This window comes from Phalacrocorax carbo, chromosome 3 (assembly GCF_963921805.1).
Source record: "Phalacrocorax carbo chromosome 3, bPhaCar2.1, whole genome shotgun sequence".
In the NCBI taxonomy this organism is placed as follows: domain Eukaryota; kingdom Metazoa; phylum Chordata; class Aves; order Suliformes; family Phalacrocoracidae; genus Phalacrocorax; species Phalacrocorax carbo.
In genome coordinates, this window is record NC_087515.1 from 66,992,468 (window position 1) to 67,014,322 (window position 21,855).

General features: G+C 38.4%; 1 protein-coding gene across 9 annotated transcripts in view; it reads right to left on the reverse strand.

Moving 5' to 3' along the window:
* EYA4 (EYA transcriptional coactivator and phosphatase 4) overlaps positions 1-21,855 on the reverse strand; it is a 156,593-nt gene that overhangs the window by 129,656 nt on the left and 5,082 nt on the right. For all 9 annotated transcript variants that reach the window (XM_064447254.1, XM_064447256.1, XM_064447255.1 and 6 more), the window contains exon 2: positions 7,602-7,703. In XM_064447254.1, coding sequence (XP_064303324.1) covers positions 7,602-7,634 — 33 coding nt within the window. In that variant the 5' untranslated portion in view covers positions 7,635-7,703. The remainder of the gene's footprint in view (positions 1-7,601; positions 7,704-21,855) is intronic.

The window sequence follows — 21,855 nt, forward strand, 5'->3', positions numbered from 1 at the left end:
AGGTATATTATGGCAAAACTATTTCCATTCACCGTAGCCGTAACATTTCAACACTTTTAACTTTTCCTCTTTTAAGTTGCTAGAGGTTTAACCTAATATAAAAGAGGACAAGGATGTGACTGTGGTTTAAGGGGTCTGCATATGCTCCATGTGTTAAAGACATACTTTATAAAATATGAAATTAGATTCTTCATCTAAGTGTCATTTTATTATTTAAAAATGTAACACTTCTCCCTGTCATTCTTCTTTTTTTCACTACAAGTTGACTTCCAAGTCGACCATTCAGATACTGAGGTAGAGCTCAGAGAAAAGTTACTACAGGGAGAAGAAAGAAACCATGACTGTTATATGATGCTGAACAAATATTAGCCATAGCCACAAATCATTCAGAAGTATTTGCTAATAAAATATTTCTGAAATGATTGCTTTTATTTTGTACTGTATTTCCAAGTCTTTTCCAGGAAAGTGTTTAAGCACATGCCTAACTTAAAGCACATGAGAAATCCCACTGATTTCAGTGGGCTTAATCACATCCCTTAAGCCCCACACATTCTTCAGCAACCTGCTGCATCTGGACTTTTTACAATAATCAAATGAGAATAAACCAAATATATGTTCAGTGTAATCCATACTTTTCACATGAAAATGTAGACACAGTCATTTAATAGACGCAAAAACACTAGACTTTTAGCCTTAGAAAATGAAAAGGCTAGAGAAGATTGATTCACTGCCATATTGTCAAATATTCTCTGTGCATTACAAAACTCTAACCCTTTTTTACTGAAGAAGAAAGTACTTCTGGATATGTTAACATCACCTAGACATTGTCAAAATCAAAAGCCTAAGCTGATGTACAATCACTGTCCTAAGGAAATTATTCTATTTTCATTTTGCATTCACAGATAGGACTGACATGGATATCCGTGGAAATTTCATGAGTAATTCTAAGTTAAAATACAATATTAAAATCAGTTAAAAGTATAGCATTTATAAATGTGGCATTTTAAATGCTTGAACAAGTATCATATCTTACAAGCAAAATCCATCTGCAGAGCTTGCAATGTGTCTGTCAGATTGTGATGATAAAGAAGCACAAATTATAGGGAGAAGCAATACCTTTCACTAGGCTGGCCCATGTGTTCCAAATCTTATGTATACATGCATATATACAAACCTTTTCTTAGGTGAATAAGCCCCTGTTGAAGCTCCAAAGAAGGTCTAAGTTGGCCCAGTTTTCAGGCCTTGAAAAGAAGTTTTTGTACCTGCAAGTTTTTTCCATTTTTTTCTAGTGGTTTTATCTGTTATAATATAATAGAAATCGCCTCTGATATCCCTATAGCATCAGAGCTGTAACAGCACTATTAATATAGAATTCCATGCTCCAGGAACCCTAGAGCAGAACCCTGTGCAGAAGACTGTATCTACCTTGAGGGAAGTTCACATAGCTTGTGGTAGTAGCAATTTTCCCAAGTAGTTTCACCCCTAAAATTCCAGTCTGGGGCCAGGAATACCAATCATAACAAGCTATAGAGTAGTTTTGTGTCAGTCCTTGTCAGTGCTCCAAGGACAGTGTGTGACAACAGAACATATTTCTTTTATTGGTTTTCCTTGTTACCAACCACAGCCCTTACAATGCCTTTCCATGTAAACCTCTGATACTGACTAAGTAACATCTTCCAGGAGACAGGTGGAGAGCTGAACCACAGGAGACGTGACAGTGCCGATGACAGGAACGTTTCTGTTTGTGTGCCAACCCCACTCCTCAACCCATCTTACAAGGTTACAAGCCATGAATGTTATTCTGTCTCACTCTGTTGGATATTTCTTTAACAGATTGTCTACTTAGCTTTTACAGAAAACTCCTTTCAAATCATAATTTTAATTAACACAGAAGGTAATGCACATTTCTATGACGTGTGTGTCAACAGTGAACATCTGTATCTTTGACCAACGCCGATCTGTATTTCTCCAGTGATATGCAATTCGTATGAAACATGAATCAGCTCAGTTTATTCCACATGTCAAAATGCATTATCTGCTTCTGAGTTTTGTCTCATTCGGTCTGTCCCATTTGGTAAATGGGAAAAATAAAACACATACACAACCACTAATGTAGCTTGGAAAAAACACCTTCAGATTTATCACTGGTGGATTATGGTATAGAAATGACAGAATGCTGACGTGGTAGAGGGCAAAGTAATCAGAAAAACAGTATTTATGTGTTCGGAGAGGCTGCTATGCCATATGTAAAGGTCTTGCAGCAGGGAGAGAACAACGTTTTCTACCTCAAGTTTGTTGGAATAGGAAAGGCTCAGCCCTGTAAATTTTCTATACTTTCCTGCTAGATTACAGACAAGGAATTAAGGTATTACAGTTTATTCTTGATCCACTGTAATTCAAAACAGGTAATAATTTTGGATCATCTACAGCAAGCCATCTCTCTGTGCCAATTTCTCTGTCTATAGACAGGGGATAATAAAACAGCTAAGCAACACTCAAAAGTCCTCTGAAATATACCTTGGGAAAGACATGATGATTTTCTTTTACTTCAACTTACTTCAAGTTATGGCATTTTTCTTCAATGATTGTTTTTAATTAAAAGCAAATAATCACTCATTAAGGGAACTATTTTTTGCTGGCTAAACCCATAATTTCTTCAGAAGGTACTCGCTTATTGATATTCAGTATAGTTCATTGCTTTCATAACAGTGAAATATTTGTGCATACTGCCAGCATTTCATGACCAGAAGCTAGCCTAGATAACTTCCAGAAGTCTCTTTCAACCAACGTCACTAACTTGACAAGATGAATTGCCTGTAATATTCCAAGTCCTATCCACATGTCCCAATATCCCAATCCAGAAATATTGGTATCACAGAGATAAGAACCACAACATGCTCTGCTGTGATACAGAACAGTCTTCTAAAGTATGACTGACATTTAAAACTCAGTAAAGACTTTAAACTATTTTTCATTTCATTGAAACGAGCTTCAGCCGAAGCTCCCAGGGCGCAAGCAGGCTGCCCACCCTGGATGCTGCAGGCGCAGGGCCCGCGCGACAGAGACGTAGCTACAGCTGAAAACTGATCTGCAAGAGGATCACATCTGACACCCTCCCATGTTAAAACAAAACAAAACCGTCGAAACAACATGGTCCGAAAAAGGTTGCGAGGGATTGTCTAGCCACAAGTAGAGCATAAATGCAAGTAACAGATATGATGGTCGGTATAATCTGATGAAAAGCAAGTAAATTACCCAGGGCACAATGGGGGTGATTGTCCAAATGTCACAAAAATGAAAACCTGTTCATTCAGGTTTAACCTCACATCTGCTAGTGTCCTGTCCTACAGCACTGCAAGCTATTGTTTAATTCTAAGTTAAAATCAAGTAATCTAAATATGCACACTGTTATATAAAAAGGCCAGAGGATGAAATTACATCAGTTTCTAATAAGGCCCTTTGAAATCCTAAACTAGCAAGTTAGAGGCCAAATTATTTTTCCTCTACTAGTAGAGATTGAACAGCAAATAATGACTAGAAGAAGATAAAATAAAGAGTGTAAAACTCTCAAAATCCTATGCTTGTTTGCTATACAAAGGCACAATAGAGGACTATTAAGGTGCTAAACACTCATCATTTTATTAACTGTCTCCAGACCAGTCTTAAAAACCTTTTGTCTCCCGACTGCCAGATTCTTCAGAAATACAAGATCTGTTAACTTTCCTTCTCTCCCATTTCAAAACTAAATAGAGCAATTTTTAACATGCATCTTTTGAAAAAGTATTTCTAGTTAGAATTTAGTAAAAATCAGATATTTATTTTGAACAATGACAGTAATATAAAATCTAATGTGTGTCATTATGTCTTCTACTTTTTAGTGTGTATAAAATCTATAGCAATCACAGTTATTAAAACTACATCTTCACCTAGCTACATCTGTACATGTAAAACCAATTTATGTGGCTTTAAGCATTTTTTTCCTTGATACGTAGCACCCTGTACACGGTAACAGACATCACACCAGAATATAAAAAGGACCGTTTCGTTATTTTCTTCTGTCTGTGAAATACCTGTGCTACTATTTTCTCCTATTTCTTTCAGAATACTCATAAACAAATCTTCCTATCCATGATGTACTGAGCATATTCTGCATCTGAACTGGGGAAGAAAAAGAAAGCTGTGAGCTCTTTAGGACACAGCTCCCCCCTCAGAGGGTACAGTACCACTGATGAGCCCCAGCCCAGCCTGTCTCCACGCTGGCTGCAGGAACTCCCTGGATCTCAAACGCACCTGATGGATCCCAGACCTCCTGTGTCAGGTAGCAACTTGCATCATTTTCCTGCTGATCTTCAAAACAACAGCTATTTACCTATGCCGTTGTGGGTAAAGACAGGAAAACCAACGTATAATAAACTCCACTCTGATGCTGGCTCTTCTGATCACTGTACAATCTAGATCAAGACTAGATTCCCCACCTCTGCCACATGGCACTGGGAGTGAGAAGACAAAAGAAAGCAAGCATGACAGATTTCTCGGCACAGAGGCACTACAACACAAAGAGCAGGCAAGGAGACTGACTTCTGGTCAGTCGGTACAGGAGGATTTAAAACGTAGCAGGGGCAAGGAATTTATTACAAATAACAATAGGGAAAATAAATAGTGACATAGTGTAATAAATAGTGTATATGTTACATCTAATCAAGCTGGCATCTCAGAAAACACAGCAGCTGCTCAATTCAGTCAAATGCAGTTCTTTAGAGGCTCAGAGAACAGGGGTGCACTTAGATTTCTGAAGCAGCATGTGGTCCTGCAGTCACTGCTCTGAGACAAAAGAGGAAGAGTTTATTTCTTATATGGCAACCGGGATGCTCTGGAACTGCTCATAACTATGATCATATCAGTTTCACCTGACTCTGATATAGTTTAAGGACAGGAATCATAGAACCAATCATTTCTTATATTTTAAAAGAATAGAAGATACAGTATGCAACAAACACTCGAGTTAGAAGAGTAGTAGGGATCTCAGGACTATGAAGCAGACTGTCACAATAAAAGCTACACTGCAGTCCACCACACTTGAGGATGACCTACTTGCAGAAATTAGCATAATTTCTTTTCTTTAAAATAAAACTTGAAAATTAACTTTGTTAATTAACCAGAGTAAATGTGCCTGGCCTCCTTTCCCAAGGATAAAAGGCTCTTAACAGACTGCCCAGGGAAATGAATTCAATAAAGCAATCTCTCTATTCAGAAAACTCAGCTGTCCATCAAACATACTATCCAACAGCAAGTACCTTCTAACCCATCTCGGTTGCCGAGGGAGGCAGTCTTTCAAGTAATCAAGGACTAGAATATTTGGGGCAAGATGCCAGCACAAGCTTGAGCACAGGTCTTGCATTCATGCTTATTCACACAATCTAATATGCCCGCAGCGGTGGCAAGATCCTTAGGCTCCTTGAATTTCCATGATCTAACTCTTACGCACCCAGGTCCCAGAGAGGAATCCTGAAGCTGGAATGAAGTACCCAGGTTCCTTGAACATGTCAAGAACAAGAAATCCTGCATGATGAGCAGAAACTGCCTGGAGCTAACCAGTACAAAACACATTAACCACTACAGAACACCAGGGCAGTACAAGCAGAAGGTGTGTAGAATATACATCTGATACTTTCCTGGAGCTTAAACAACCAAAGCCTCAGCTAGAAAACACCCCCTCTACATGGGATCTCCCGCCCGCAGTCCTGCCCTGCAGCTTTTAAAGAAATAAGCCAGAAACGTAATTTCTTTTTTAAAGCTTGGCTGTGAGAGGAGCTTAATCATGATATAATAGTGAAAAGGCTTTTGAAGTGGGGAAATGAAGGTTCAGTATCTGCTCTACGCAGACGGGCTTCACACAATTCCTTTTCCCAGAACAGTGCCCAACACCTAGGCAAGATCTTAGTCTGGGTGCACACCTGGATAAAGGGAGTGAAGAAAAGGGACCGACCCTTCCCACCCACTCCGTTGAAGTCCTGCCACTGTTCAGCAAAGCGTAAGAAGAATCACAATTTCCTGTGACACTAACAATAGTATAAGGACAACAAATCCTATCTCCACATGCAACATGGCACAGATTTCACCTCAGTTTGTAATCTGCAAGACTGTTCTCACATATTAGCATAAAGCTATGTAGCAACTACGAAAAATACTGCAGAAATTAGACTACGATAAGGTAGTAAAATGGCTACTAAAGTAGGTATTTATCAGGGATCCAGTGGTGAAAAAATATTTTAACTACTATGAAAACACATTTTTGCACTAAGCTAAACCGGCTCATCTACTTCCTATTAATACCCATACTATGTACACTACACAGAATAATTGTTTCACAGACTATGAGAGAAGAACTTCTGCTTAATCTTTTATGACCTTTATAAAACTTTATTAAATTATGAAGCCATGTACCTTTTACATGTTCTAAAGTTTTGGTTGGGAACGGTTTAAATACATAAATACAGGCAGCTGTCCCAAGTAGTGCCACCATGGTGACTTAAGACACTGTTAAGACTTTCCAGTTCTGTACCATTTAAAATCAGCAATAAAACTCTAGTCCAAGGTAAAGTCTCAGGTAGGAGCTATCCAGTCAGGAGCAAAGTACTCGTTATTAAAGTAAATTACTGACATTTTAAAAATATATGCAAGTCCTTCTCAGTTCCTTGCAATTGCGTTACCTATAGAAGTATCTGCTATAAAAAAAAGATATTAAAACTAGTTTATTACATGGATAACCTCTTTCAGCATGTCATAAATAGAAATATGAAATCCCGTTATTCATCTTTAGTACACTGAGCCCAAGCTGAGACTCGTGGGGATCATGCTGCTCACAAAATCTGCCAGTACTGTGACCACTAGAAATTAAGATGTTAGAAACAAAGCCAATACATTGGATGGCAAACCCAGCCAACTTTAAATTTGATCATAGCATGCTGCCTCCTCAGAACTGCAGCCTGGTGGTAAGGAAGTCTGGAGACCACATCCTTAAAGGAAAGGAAAAATTAGAACGGAAAAAGGAGAAGAAACGTCCACCCTGCTTTTCCGAGCTACTTCATCAATGACAAGGGGAATCTCCCTCTGACACAGGACAGGGAGATATACTGCCAATTCTCACAGTCCCCTTGAAATCCAAGAGAGTCCTGAGGCACTTCATGTACGTCATCTGCCACAGTCTGACCATCTGAGATTTCTTGTTTGCGTTTTTGGTATCTCTTCCTTCGGCAAAACTGACAGACCACTATGAATATACATTTTCATATAATTATTTCACCAAGGCACACTGCTGTGCAAGTTTTTAACATATTATTCTTCCAGTGTACCTTAGTTATATCCATCAGCCCTTCAACGATTCTAGTTCTGCAAAATCCTACATAGCTATGATCTTTTACCTTCAAAACGTTATAAAGATTAAAACCTCTCATTTCATGTATGAGCTAAGATTGATTCTAAAAGCTCAGAAGCTTCTCCCATATCTTACTATCATTCTCAAATCCAAAGTAAAATCCTTTCAAACACAACTTGAACAGAGTTCAATTTATTCCATTCAGTTTAGCAAAATTTGTACTTACTGACTGTTCACTTAGATCCTGAGAGTCTTCCATGGAGGTTAGTCACCTTTCTTTTCGCCCACAGGCAGAAATTATCTTCCTTTCAATTTACAGCTCAGTAGACTAAATTAAAAAGAAGAGAAAAAAATTAACATGTTGGTCTGCGGTCCTCACTTCTCAGGCAAATCTGCAATAAACAAACATCCTAACTGAGGATGTGCTTTCCCTAAAATCTGCAGCAAAGTTCCCACTGACTTCTGTGAAGCCTAATTTTATATAAAGTGTTTTAACACCTCCAGTATTATTTTGGGAAGCTACCTAAGATACACCAACAGAAAGAGGTACACACTTAAGTAATAATTCTTCAACTCCTGCAAAAAAAAAAGTTATGAAAACAAACCAATGAAAAAGCTAAAATGTTTAATATAGGCAGCTGTTTAAGTAGACAACAAAAGGTAAACCTTGGGAGAACATGTTAGAAAATTACAGAACGCCAACCAAAACTGCTTAATACACATTTAATGATAACCTCTTAGTCATTAAGTGTCTGACAGAAAAAGGTTATTATGCAATTATCAGCATGAAGTCCCATCTTTAAGGTCCATTAAATTCCTTTAGGATTAAATAAAATACACAAAGTGGTTTATAACAAGCAGCTCCCGACAAAGTGCTAAATGACAGACATTACCCTAATTATCTACTATGTCTATGCCTTCTCTCATAGGCTGAATCACTCTCAACAAATATTGAAATCTTCAATAGGAAAATTATATTTTCTAAGAGTTCTGCATACGAATGATTATGGTAACCTGAACTATAAAGCCACACAATTACATTACGATCTCCATTCTCAGAAAACATCCACTTTGGAGATATGCAAACCTGCATAATTTAGAACAAGTGCCAGGTATATTTCATATATACAATTATTATTTTTAATCAAAGCTAGTGTTAAATTAAAAAAAAAAAAAAACAACAAAAAACACAAAATATATAACAGTATGTAAACACATAAATTAAGGAACTCGAACAACCTGGATGTGTTTATAGCCAAGGCACCCCAAGAAACCATTACCTGGGAGTATGCCCAATAACACAAACTTATTACAGATCTTGGTTCTAAATTTTGACCAGCAAGCACTTATACTTTATGCTACCTCCAACTTGCATAAACATAACCATTACTTACTTGAGGTTAAACAAGGTATAGCTCTACTGGCATTCACAGAACATTTGAAAGGAACCAGAGCTACAAGCCATTGCAGCCACATATCCCCATCCACCGCCTTATGTCGCCCTGTGAATACCTCCTCTCTTTGTCTGAAGTGCCACTTATTTGCCATACCTCCATTTACTCCCCAAAATATAACTCCTGAAATTTTCTTGTGTTTTGCATTAGGTATTTTCTAGAACATACACACATGCATGTTTACAGTCCCAGTCTACTTTTTTTTCCCAGTCTCACCTTTATTCCCCCTTTCTCCTGCCACCAGATTACACCCTCCTGTTTTCCTTCCCTCTTCAAGTTTCAAAAAAAGTTTCATTTGCATTTCATTAATTTTTGCCATAAAGTTACAAAAGGAAAAGACCAGTCGCAAGCAAATCGTTTTGCATGTATTTCACCTTATCTGAAAGCTGAAAATAATTCCTGTTTTACAAAATCTTGGAGGGATCCAAGACATCGACATCCTCACCCATGATGCCTTCACCAAAACAGAAACCACCTCCCATGGTTTTTTGGTCAACATGGAGCCCACATCCTGGTGTTTATAAAAATCTTCTGCAGTCTTTGTCCAATGGAGACAAAAGGGTAATAGAAAGGCTTCTTTAAAAACTCACTACAGGCAAAATTCAGAGAGAAGCCTATCAAGAACAATGGGTATTTTGAGAGAAAGCAGCTCTACAAGGCATTTCCTGTGGCAGCCGCTGCCAAAGGAGCCAATTCCAAACACAAAGGCAAATTTTCAGAACCGATCCTAAAATATTCTATGAATAACATAAACATAAAATCTGCTTTAATTTAATTAAGAGTTTGAAGTGTGTGCATGTTATTGCATTATCAAGACTGCCTGTGGAAAGAAACCGTCAAGCACTCAGTGGTAAAATACAAGATTCGGAACAAATTGTTTGACTAGCTTCTAAGTTTACTGACTGAAAGTCAGTACCTGGCTTGCAGTCAAACATTAAATGCTCTAACTCTGTCTGTCAGCCACTGAAGGTGATAGATCCCTCACTTTCTGTGTGAAACTCAACTCAACGACAGAGCCATACCATGACAGAGCCATATTCATGTTTCTTCCCATATTGATCGTGATCTTAATCAAAGCACACTGAAATCAACAGATGGATGTCACATTTTTCCATAAAAAATAAAGTGTGTCAATAGTTTAAATACACCCTGACCACGTTAAGTCCAACAGGAGTTTTACTATTAAGAACTGCCTGTGACTCGCCCACAATGTGTGTTGTGTCCCAAAACTCAGGTGGATGTATCCACTGGAACACATCACTAAATACGCCACTTGGATTAGTCACCTTCTAAAAAAGACCGACTTTCATGAATTTTTGAACTTACTTTACTGAATTGTACAACAAACACAAGATTGTTTAATCTTTGCAGAAATACACAATGACTTAAATATATCCTTTGCACGAATATGCTATATTATAATAGTTTCTAGTACTCATTGTTCATCTTCACACTGCCTCAAAATTCGAATACTCTCACTGGAAACTGAACTTTTAAAAATGAAAATCAGAATTAATATTTTATCAGTATTCTACCTATCAACAGCTAAATCCTGCTACATTTTGAGCCCAGTTAAAGTGGCTGATTATAACCAACTGCTAACACAATGATTTTTATAATGGCAGTTATGCCAATTGCACTTAGACCAAATCCTTTAGGGTTTAGTTTTATAAATTTGTAAAAGAGGAGAAAAACCATTAGAGAAGTCAGTGACTCAAATAAGGCCAACATTACTCCCTAATAAAGATATAAAATTAAAGGATAATAGTAACCTCGTGCTGTTTTATGAGGCAATAATCCAGTTACCAATTCAACCTTGTAGTTTATCCCATCAAGAGAACCAGATTAAAAACAGAGGGAGGGAGGGCACTTTTACCCCTCTTATATTGCAAGTGTTTCTAACTGGGTTTAAATATTTTTAAAACTGTTGTTAAAAGTCTTAAACTCACAGACAAGCCAGAATGAAGAAAAATGCCTGTTTCTGCTCTTGATCCAGTTCTTGCAGATGTGGCTTTAAAACTGATGAAGTGTTTTATGCTCACAGATAAAAATTTTACCTTTCTAAGAAATGTCTTAATTAGGAGGATTCCTGACTTTCCTCATCAACAAATGCATTTAAATCTAATTTTTTATTTATTTATTTTTATCTGGGGGAATAAAACACTTCATCAAATTTAAACTGCAACTTCCAGGACTTGACCATGAGGAGAAACATGTGCTTCCTCCCAGAGACACACCCATAGGTTAAAAACAATACAAAACTACTTGAGGATCTGCTGCCTACTTCTTCGTAAATGACTGAAAATGTAAGACAGCAAGGATGCAGTATCTGCCCTCACAATGGTTTCTTCAGAAAATTAGGATGGCAACAAAGAAAGAACTGACTGAGGCAGTTTCATTTTCTATGGGATGTCTAATAAGATCCTGTGCTGCAACTTTCACAAGCTCAAGACAGAATGTGAAGCTTGGGGAGCCACAGGTAAAAAACAGCCTTAAAGCACTTGATGTTTCCCATGAGTAATTCAGAGGCTGCTTCAGGCCCTCCAGTCAGCCAGATGGAGAGATGGAGCTCCAGGAAGAATCCATAATCTGGAAGAGGATTTTGCCTATCAGACAAAAATTTTCATCCCTTTCACTTCAACCCAAAAACTTACAAAGAAAGTCCTCTCTTGGTCCACTAGGAGTTGATCCTCTAAATGAAATTACTGGGGGTGGTGGTCCTCACTTCCTACCACAACATTTTTTTTCACATGATAATCCCCTTGGGCACATTGTCAGATTCTTTTTATTCTTTTTTAAGTGAAGAACACCTACTTCTATTGAGGTTATATCATGGTGATGCTCTGGCATGATTCTCTGGCAGTATAGTACAGGAACTGCATGATCCCAGTCAAATATACTATATTGTTTTTACATTTTGAAATATGTTGATAAGAAGCCTAGAGAACAAACAGAAAGGATGCTGCTGTGTTTAACACAATTAACTGACAGTCACAAAGAACTCATTTCTATCATAGCCTCAGGCTGAGAGTCAAAATGTTAAGAGAGAAGTGGTCACAAATAGGACAATTTCTCATTTTCTAGTGGTGTACTTCAGAAATCTGTGATAGTAGAAGTACTTAGTGCTTATAACTGCAACTGAATGTATGCAGGGCGTGCAGCAGTAAGGTGCCAACGATGAGCACAGCCTCCAGGGTCTGAACTCCCCAGTCTCACGCAAGCCTCTGTCTGGGTTTGCGCCGTTCCTACAGGTCATCTGAGGAGCATGAAGCACGTTTGAGGTATGAAAGGTTATGCAAGGCAGATAAAGAGAATCTGTGCAAGGAACTAGTGCATATGCACTACAATCTCACTAAATTAGGTTATTTCATGCTAGTTGTTTCCCGTGAAACTCGTTTATTTGAAGGAACAGGTACCACCTAGCAATCAACCATTTCTTATTTAGGAGAACATTCTTCTAGTTCTCTGCATGCATTATCACCTGTAGTCTCATGTGAAGCAGATAAGATATAACCTAAATTTAAAGAAAAGGAAACCAAATGCTGATTTTTAGACTTTCCACTTAGCCTAGATCTACAATCAAAACCTGGATTTTAGATAGTAAAAACATACTGCTTTCTCAGTCCCTACTAGTATCACACTTGGAAAAGAAGAAAGATCCGTGCCTCAGATGAGGAGTGAGACTGACGTTCTTTATAACCTAGCCTTCTTCAAAACTCTCTTGAAACTACTATCAGACAAGTCAATAAGAAAACCATATAAATTTAACACTTTTAAAATAAAATTATAACCATAGGGCTTTCTAGAAACTAAACATCACTGTCTGTCCTTGTTTTAGTAGAAAAAAACATGTCAGCTTTCTTATCTTACATTGTAAGGCAAAATGAAAATTCAGCTCTTGACAATCTCAGAAAAGCTATTGCTTGATATATTTTTCGTGGTTAATTAATTTTAGCTTCATAGACTTTTGTGTTTTCTCTTATATAAGTGCTGTGTTTTCTTGAAAGGAATGTCAACCCTAATAAAAACAATTATTCTTTAGTGGAAAAAAAGGGCAAGAAACATTATCATCTATATCTAATGTCAAGGGAGAGCAAATGAATAACAAATTTTGAATACCATGAACATAATCAACAGTTTAAAAGACAAGCAAAGCCGTCCTGACAGTATGACCTAGCCAGGGACATGTACTGCTTTCCTGAGGAAAACTGGCAGGTGGAAAGAAAGCATACAGAACCTTTTTTTTTAGTGCTCAAATTTTTCTTTTTGCACTCCTTTTAATCAGAAGGATTCTTGCAGGAAGTAGAAGTGGCTAGGGCATCTTGCATGCTTATTTAGGCTTAGCAGAAGTAACTGCTATCTACCTGATATCAAAGCGAGTGACATGAGCCTCCTTAAAAACTCCTGTTGCATTGCAGAAACAAATCTTGCTCCACACTCTAGAGAATTAAGGGAAATATGGAATGTCCACCTTTCCCTTCCTCCTCTTCTAATACTTTTTTTCTCAGGCCCTCATCTCCAGAGGGTTAGATATGGCTCTCTTCAGATCAGTTTGGTTTCAGTCCACTTTTATCTTGTTGAGGATGAGAATTTCACACTTAAGAGAAGTTTTAGACCTTTCTGGAACCCTTGTAGCACACCCAGGACACACTTCTCCATCTATCAGTGACTTCCAAAATGCTGAGCTCCTTCCCTACCCAGAGCCCTGGGCCTGCAGCTGAGAGGACAGCACGCCCTGCCATCCTGAGAGTCCAGTTTATTTTAGCTCTGAGCATGTCCAGCGGCCCCTGGTGGAGGGAAAGCATCTTTGCTGGGGTCTTTGTTCTGCTGAGCGTCTACCTACATCTATTTGCATTTGCAGATGGAGATCTTAAATAGAGAAGATACATTATTCCTCATTTTGAATTATCAGAATTGCTATAGGAGTTCACTCAACAACTCACACAACATCTGTAGGCGTCTGAGCACGTATGTATTTCCTACCTACTGCAACCACGCACACTGTCCTGCTACTCTTTTGAAGGGAAACAATATGGAAGGAATTCCCAGGATATGCTGAAAAGCAAACGGACCCAGCCGCTTCCTCTATAAACAAAAGTCCTCACTTTCACACCAAAATACCAGCGTACCAGTTAGATGGAGGGGGCTGTGCAGGACATCCTTCAGGACCTGTTCAGCACTCTCATCCTGGCACAGTATCTGGCACGGATGTGCATAAGAACATGTAGATATCTAAACTGGGTATACGGTACATATTCCAATACATATATACTGGCTATCCTATATATTCTAATGTATATAGAAACCATGCTTCTGAAGCAAATGGGTTTCAAGGTGCAATGCCAAACGTTAGTAGCACAAAAAAAAAAGCAACTACAAATTAAAAATAAAACGCTCGTATCCCATCATCAGGACACTGATAACCTCAAAGCTCAGATTCACAGCAGATTTAGGGTCTGCCTGTTATCCCCGCTGGAAATGAAAGAGCATTTGCTCCTGGTAACACAACTCAGCCATTTCCACACCTTGAGACAACAGAATTACCCATACTAGTTTATAGTGTATGTTAAGAACAGGGAAGGGGTCTCTAACAGCTGTCAGGCGTTTATAGTTCCGTGCTCATCTGGTTTCCTTTTACCTTCTCCTTCCCCTTAAAAATTATACATCTATAACTAGGACATAATTTGTCATTTCCATCTTCCTTTCTAAGCCTGTGAATTCATGCCAGATATTGAATAGAGCAATCAAAACAGACATTATTTGTGCAACCAAACTGTAATACACTGAAAACCTCTCAAAACTCAAGTCAAATAATTGGCTTTCATGCCAGTCACTATATATTTCTTACACACAGCCTTGCAAATTCTGCATGGTCTTTGGTGAACACTTGTAGAATTGCCAGTTTAATGCAGTTTTCTTCCTTGAACTGAGTTTCCTGAAGAATGGCTTTGCTTTTGTGGTAGCTGTGGACATTTTATTCAAGAAAAATTAAGATGATATTCCCACTCTGCATCAGCACTTGTAACTTAGAAACAAGTCAAGCCACCACAAAACCATTTGATTCCAGTGAAATGCAGGCATCAAGACAAAAAAGCAGAGCAACACATACCATGAGGTCTCCGCATCAGTTAGGTACATAAAACGGGTAAGAAATAGGAAGTGTCTCTGGCAGGAGATCTGCCTGCTGTCCCATTATCATCATGCAACAAACCAAGTGGAAAAACAGGAAAACAGAAAGACTTCTTGGCAAATGGTAAACAACTGCAAGCACTGTATCTCATTTATTTTAGGTAAAACAGTACTTCAGTTCAGCATTTATCTCTCTTGCAAAATTGAGTACCAATTTTACAGGTACCCAAATATGTCTAAAACAGACTCCACTACTCTTCCTACTACTCCCCTCCCACACCTGTACAACAAATAAAAGCGATTAGCTTTAAGGATTTCAGAGTACAGAATTCTAAAACTCAGAAATTCCTCCCTTATCCTAACATTGCACAATATGCTGTGAAATTGCTGAGATTAAAACCAGAGCTGTGTATTCACTGATGCTTGGGGGCTTCCCAACTGCGAGAGACCTCTTCACTCACACTTAGATAAGGCATGCAGCTACACAGACCTTTTCCGACTCATTCCAGATTAATCAATTACAGATTATTCCAGACAGAAATAAATAAAACAAATGCTGAGACTGTTTCTGGTCTGGTTTTGTAAACAAATCTAATCTAGAATCCCACTGTGTTCCCCTAAATATAAAGGGAAATTGATTAGTAAAAAAAAATTAAATGTGGTGTTTTCAAACTCCTGGTTGATCAAACCCACACAATCCTTACCAAAAAGAAAGGTTTTTCCCAGAGGAAACAAAAAGTAATGCAAAGATGCCACAGATAGAATCATACTCTTTTATAATTTTAATAAAAATTTTAGTTTTATTTTCCTACTAGCTGGCCACGTCAATGTTTTGAACAACTAGGGGTTTTTTAGGGGGAAGGATTTTGGGTTTTACTACACAACATATTTTGGTTAATATCTGAGACATTTTCCCTCTCTTTTTTGTAGAAAGTAGCTGAAAACAAACCAAATAAAACATTTCATTTCTTTATAAAGAAGCCACTGAAAACAGAAATAAAAAGGCCATACTTGATTAGACAGAATATTTAAAGTGACACTGTCAACTTGAAAATATTAATTATCTCCCTTCCCCAAAAGACATGTCAAATTTACTTTCGACAGATTAAAAAAAAATTAACCTTGTGACACAAAAATAGCATATGGTAACAATATAGGTTCTTTCTAAAACAGAAGCCCTACTTATCATTTTAGAATTTAGGAGAACCTAAAAATGAGCACATCCTCCAGGTAAAAGCAAACAGCAGTTTTATAAGGCTGGACAAATTAACCCAAAGAATCCAACCACATATTAAAATGAAAGCTGTGACAAGACAGTATCTATACATCTTACTTGTTTTAAAAAGTCATGCCACAGTTTCAAGAGTGTATTCCATAGTGTGAGCATGCAATGACAATTACGAAAGAAGTTCAAATACTTGCGAAAATTCCTAGAAACATCCTGATGAAGTAGGAAGCTTGCCACTTGCCCTTCCTTTTTGGCTGTCACCTTCCTTGCCCACCCCTGGCCGGCAGCTGCCACTCCTGTTACTGCAAGTGTTTCACATACACTTCTCGAATGGACCATTTTGAAATGCCAGGAAGAAATATAAAAGTAAAGCTACCGAAAATAAGCCTGGGTACTTTGGTTCTCTTACTTTGGTAGAAGAAATAAAACTTTTTTCTTAATTACAGCTGACAGTAACCCCTAAATATTGCATCTGAGAAAGTGTTGTATTCTCAAGGAATTACCAAACAACAGGAAACAAAGAAATGTGAATGCAAAACTGTCCCAGAGCAAGGAACTCCGGCTGGTGCCAGCACGCAGCTCAGACCGTTTCTGACAGAACGTAAGGACTATTATTACTCATCAAAGCTTAGACTGCTGCACCACGGCCATCCAGCTAAACTGAAACCATCAGAAGGCAATGAATGAAAAGTAGCAAAATTCCTACGTGCCACCTTTGTCCAGCACAAAGAAAACACTAAACCCAGTATTAGAAGTGCTGTGTAGTCTACATTTTTTAAGCTAATGATCCTCACAAGAGCTGTCCCCATACACAACTGAAATGCCGTGAAGTCCCCCCCATCCCACAGGTGACTCTCTTTGACTGAGAGCCAGCACTAAGTGTGCAACAGGAATTGTGAAAAACAGGTATTGTCAGATTTTAATTAAACAACTGTTTTGGCAATGGATCCTTTATCAGATTTCCTTTCCCCCACTTAGGTATTTATTAGCTGTGATCAAACTATGCTACATTCTCCTTTGGTAAACTAAAATCTGCTAATTCCCTGGAAGATACGGTTTCCAGTTGTCTAATTACTCCTCTTGTCTTATATCTAAAACTTCTATTCTTCCAGCTTCCTTTCTAAAGCTAAAAGAGAGTGCCACTTTCCAGTAGTAGCTGTACCCACACTAGCTACACAGGTAACATAACCTCTCTTACTCTGCCTAGTACTTTGTTTAAATAACAATTTTAAAATACGTTTTTGGCTATGATACCATCCTGATCATTTGCTATGACCTCCAGTTATTTTTTTAAATAAACCACTGGCTTGTAGTGAAGCACATGCTGTTTGCTCGCTCTCAGTTTACTGAACGAGTCAGACTACCCTTAGCAATCTGCTCTCTTCATTATTTACTCTTCCCTCAGTCTCTGTAGTAGCAGTACTATAGGCATGACAGTCTAATTACAGAAGTAAAAGAAAGCTTGTAAGAAGAGAGATCTCTTTTATTGGGTCAGCAAGTGATCCAATCAAAGGTATTACTTCTTGTAGAACTTACTAATCGTTGTGTCACAGGATAAATAAGTCATTTTTGATTTGATGACTAACCCCTGAACGACTCTGTGTAGCAGTGTCCTCTCTAAAGACTCATTAGCAACTAAGTATTTTTGAAATCTGTGCTTTAGTTTGCTGTTCAATCCATATCATTTGTGCAAAGTTGATTCTGTGTCCTTCAAGTTTGTTGAGCAAAACATTATGCCAACTCAAAACCCTTACAGAACTTTATTACATCACTACTCTTATCTCTAGAAATCGAACTTGTACTCACATCAAAAATAGTATCACCAGATTGCTGTGCTTGAGTGTTCATAAACCCGTGATGTGGTATAGCATGCATATTTCAGTGTTATATGGGAACAACATACAAAAGGCATTTGGAACGTGATAGCATGTAACTTAATACTTTGTGACAGTGGAGACTAATAAAAAATAGTTACCATAAATTAAGCACTTGTCTACAGTGACAGCGAAGTAATGGCCACTTCTGAGAAATTATTCCACTTCTTTCCCCAGGAACAGTGGTAAAAGAGTGCAGCCCATCACGAGCGCTGCTGCCCTCAGCGATGATGTTCTCCTTCTAGCGCAGTTACATTCTACCTGTCCCCACTGAGCCCAGCTTTGGGACAGTGGTCCACAGACCTGGAAATGTTCTGTTGCCTGGTATTGCGTCTGAGCTCCTGCCTTCCCTTGAGAACATCATAGCTGTCCCCTCCAAAGGTACCAAAACTTTCCCTATTGTTTTAACCTGCACATATATCTGCAAATTATTTGCAGCGACTTTAGTTTTAGTTAAAAAAACACAAATGAAGAAAACTTTTCGGTTAAATATCAAGGGATCATTCCTGTAGATAATGTTTTCGTTCTGAAAAATTCCACCTATCCCGCAGACTTGACCCTGCACTTGAGTTAATAGAGGTGGCAGATTAGGTAACGGAGACTGTGGTTCCGGAGCTATTTCTGCAGCGCCGGTGCCAGGCTCAGCAGCGCGGGTGCTGCCACTCATTCTGACCTTTGCCTCGCTGCCAGCACAGCTGTTTGTGAACTACAGCAAGGAACAGATCCAGCTTAAACAAGTGGCCAGCAGAGGAGGGGTAAAGGGCTGCTTAAGAAGCACTGCCACCAAACGTGAAAACTTAGCTTCACGCTCTTCCGTCCTCTGCCACAGAAAATGGATGGATGTAGGAGCTTCGGATACAGTTGGTCACACACAGCAAGGAGCCACACGCAGATTACTGCTATTACTGCTTATATGAACCAAGACCCCTAGCAAACGATGTAAAAACACAGCAAAATGATGGACCTCTTCCTACAGACCTTACAATCAAACTGCTGCAAGCTTCGTCCTGATCTGACAGCATCTCTTGAGCTGCAGTTCCAACCCTGGACTTCCTTCAATGCAGATCTAAGAAAGACCCCAACAAGACGGGTACTTTCACAACTATCAAGGAGGAATTCCTTCGATTTCATTTGTCTTAAGCCAAAAATGTGACTACTCAGCTAGCCCTTGGAGAAATTATGTTACCGTTTAATCAGAAAATTGGAAAACAAGCTGACTCATAGCTAACTAGCTAGCAGCAACGACTCAGAAACACATCAGCTGGCCATTCTAGCTGAAAGACCTCTTATTGTAGGTGACTCCCAGACATACCGCTGCACAGTGAGCTCAGCACTCAGATGGTGCTTTGAACACAAAAATTCCTTCTCTGAAGGGGCAATCAACTGAACCAAATGAATATGAACACACTAGCTCCTTCTATCACACCAGAATAGAATAAGCATAAAAATAGGTGGCAGAATGGAAAAATACTTTAATCTCTCCACTTGGAAAAACTACCACAGTTCCAAATCTTGCCTTGGGTAACCTGGAAATTTTATTTCGGAGACCCTTTCCCAAAACATAATTATTCCATTTCTAAAACCTCTCTACTATTCAGCCCTATTAGTTTCCAGCTCCCTAGTTCTCTGCGTTAAGACGACCGCTCTCTGTGTAAGAAGAACATTAGGTTGAGTCTGAGTTGCATTACTAGAACTTGGCAGAGGAAATGCGCATAATCTGCCTGAGCTGTGCCCGGTTTTGTGAAAGCATGTCTACACTGGTACACTCAGGAGAGCTGGAAGAAAGACCTCACATGTAGCATGATGTCAGGATGCATAAAGCGGATTGTACATAGGCTGTTTTAGCTGCTCTCACTTGGGAGTAAGGTGAACTTTGTTTTCTGTGATTCTCTGGGAATATACTACAGTAAATAAAAAGGAATTAAGGAATAAAAAGGATTTAACATGGTAAACGGACTGCACACCTTTCAATGAATAGGTCTGGCAGTCACAAAATGTCCCTGAGTAAACGCAACCCGACTATTCACTTCCCTGAGCAACAAAGTTGCCTGAAAGGAATTAAAAGAATACAGTCAATTAACAATCTTTCTAACTGCATCATTTTCAGGAATACAATTACTGTAAAAGGCACTTCTGTGCTCATTTATAAAACGCTGTAAAAAATAAAAAGAGATATACTAATGTAAGAGTATGAAAATGTCTTAAAATGGAAGAAATCATGAATATGTGACTTGGACATTTATATTTAACTGTCCTTTTCATTTTTTAAGTATTGCAGGATCGTTCCTCTGTGCATGTGATCTAACACATATAAAGTATACTACAATACCCCCCCCAAAAAAAAAAAAACCAAAACCAAAAAACCCCAGACTGCACTAAGAATAGAGGACTAGATACTCATCTAGCATAATGTGAGACCACTCCAGTAATTTGAACATTCCTACTCCAATTTGCAACAGCTAAGGATCTGGCACAAAACATCAAGTTAAGTTTCCAATTACCTCATGCACCAGCATTGATTTCAATAGTTATATACACAGAGTCATAGAGGAGAATTATTTGAAAAGTTGCAAACTCAGCTCTGTATTTCTTTTACTTTTGTGGTCTAAATCAGACCCTTCATGGTATTTTAATGTAGGTTTTTGTGGTTTAATTATATATGTGTCAAGAGCAGACTAGCTACTCGCTGCGTCTACCCAATTAAAAAAAAAGGCAGCAGTAATTGTTTACACTGCTGACAATGTCAACTTATACTGGGTCATGCCACAATAGTAATAAATTTTAATGTTGCCAAGAAAAATCTAGTGCATATTAGCTTAAATACCCAAGTAAAAAGTTATCACCTATATGAAAACGTCTTCTGTATGCGAATATTTTGCAGGTTGCCTTGGGAGGTCTTTTTGTAATTTGGTGTTCCAAATTAGTCAAATTGTATAGTCCAGCCACAACAGGAGGCAACCCTGGTGTAAAGACACAGTATTCAGTCAGCCCAGACAGACTGAGTTCTTCAGAGGCAGCACTTAAATTACATCCAACTAAACAGCGCTAAGGTGTCCTGCAACATTACTTGCTGCACTGCACTTCTAAGGACAGCTGCTTAACAAAAAATCGCCACAATTTTATTTAATGTTTTAATCCTAGCAAAAGGACGCAGACTTCCAAATGAATTTGGGCACAGAAAACCTCCAAAATCCTTCTTTTCAAATCCATGATAAATCAGACTAAATCAAAGTTCAGTGTCTAGTACCTGAGCCTAATAGCTTCAGGCCAAATATACACTAGTCTTACTGGTATACGGACCGCCATAAGTTCTGAAGATAATCACTCCTCATTACAATCTTCCCTTATCATGAAGAAAATTTAAACAAATTGAAAATAAAATGCTTAACCTTTAGTATTCCTCAGACAGCCATTAGCATTCGACATTTTGCTCAAAAGTCTGACAGGTTGGCTATATACAATCCTGTGAGTGAGACTGCCCAGTGATGCATTTTGATATAGGATAATCAATCATCAAAGTAATTTTACTGTTTAACGTTAAAGCAAAAGGCAGGCCCGCTATTCAACACATTTCTCAGGCTTAGAGACAAAAAGAAGAAACTGCTTTAAAATAAGTTTTCACCAAGGCCCTGTATTATAGGCATCCCAAAAGGAATCTTTCTGGCAGCATTAGAACCTACAATGTAGACAAAAAATGTAAGTTTTTATTGCCTTTTCAAATAAATTTTACTCTTTACTTGACAGATAAGCACTCTTCGTATCTGAGCTTTCGCACTGCAAAGTGCATCCAAGTTC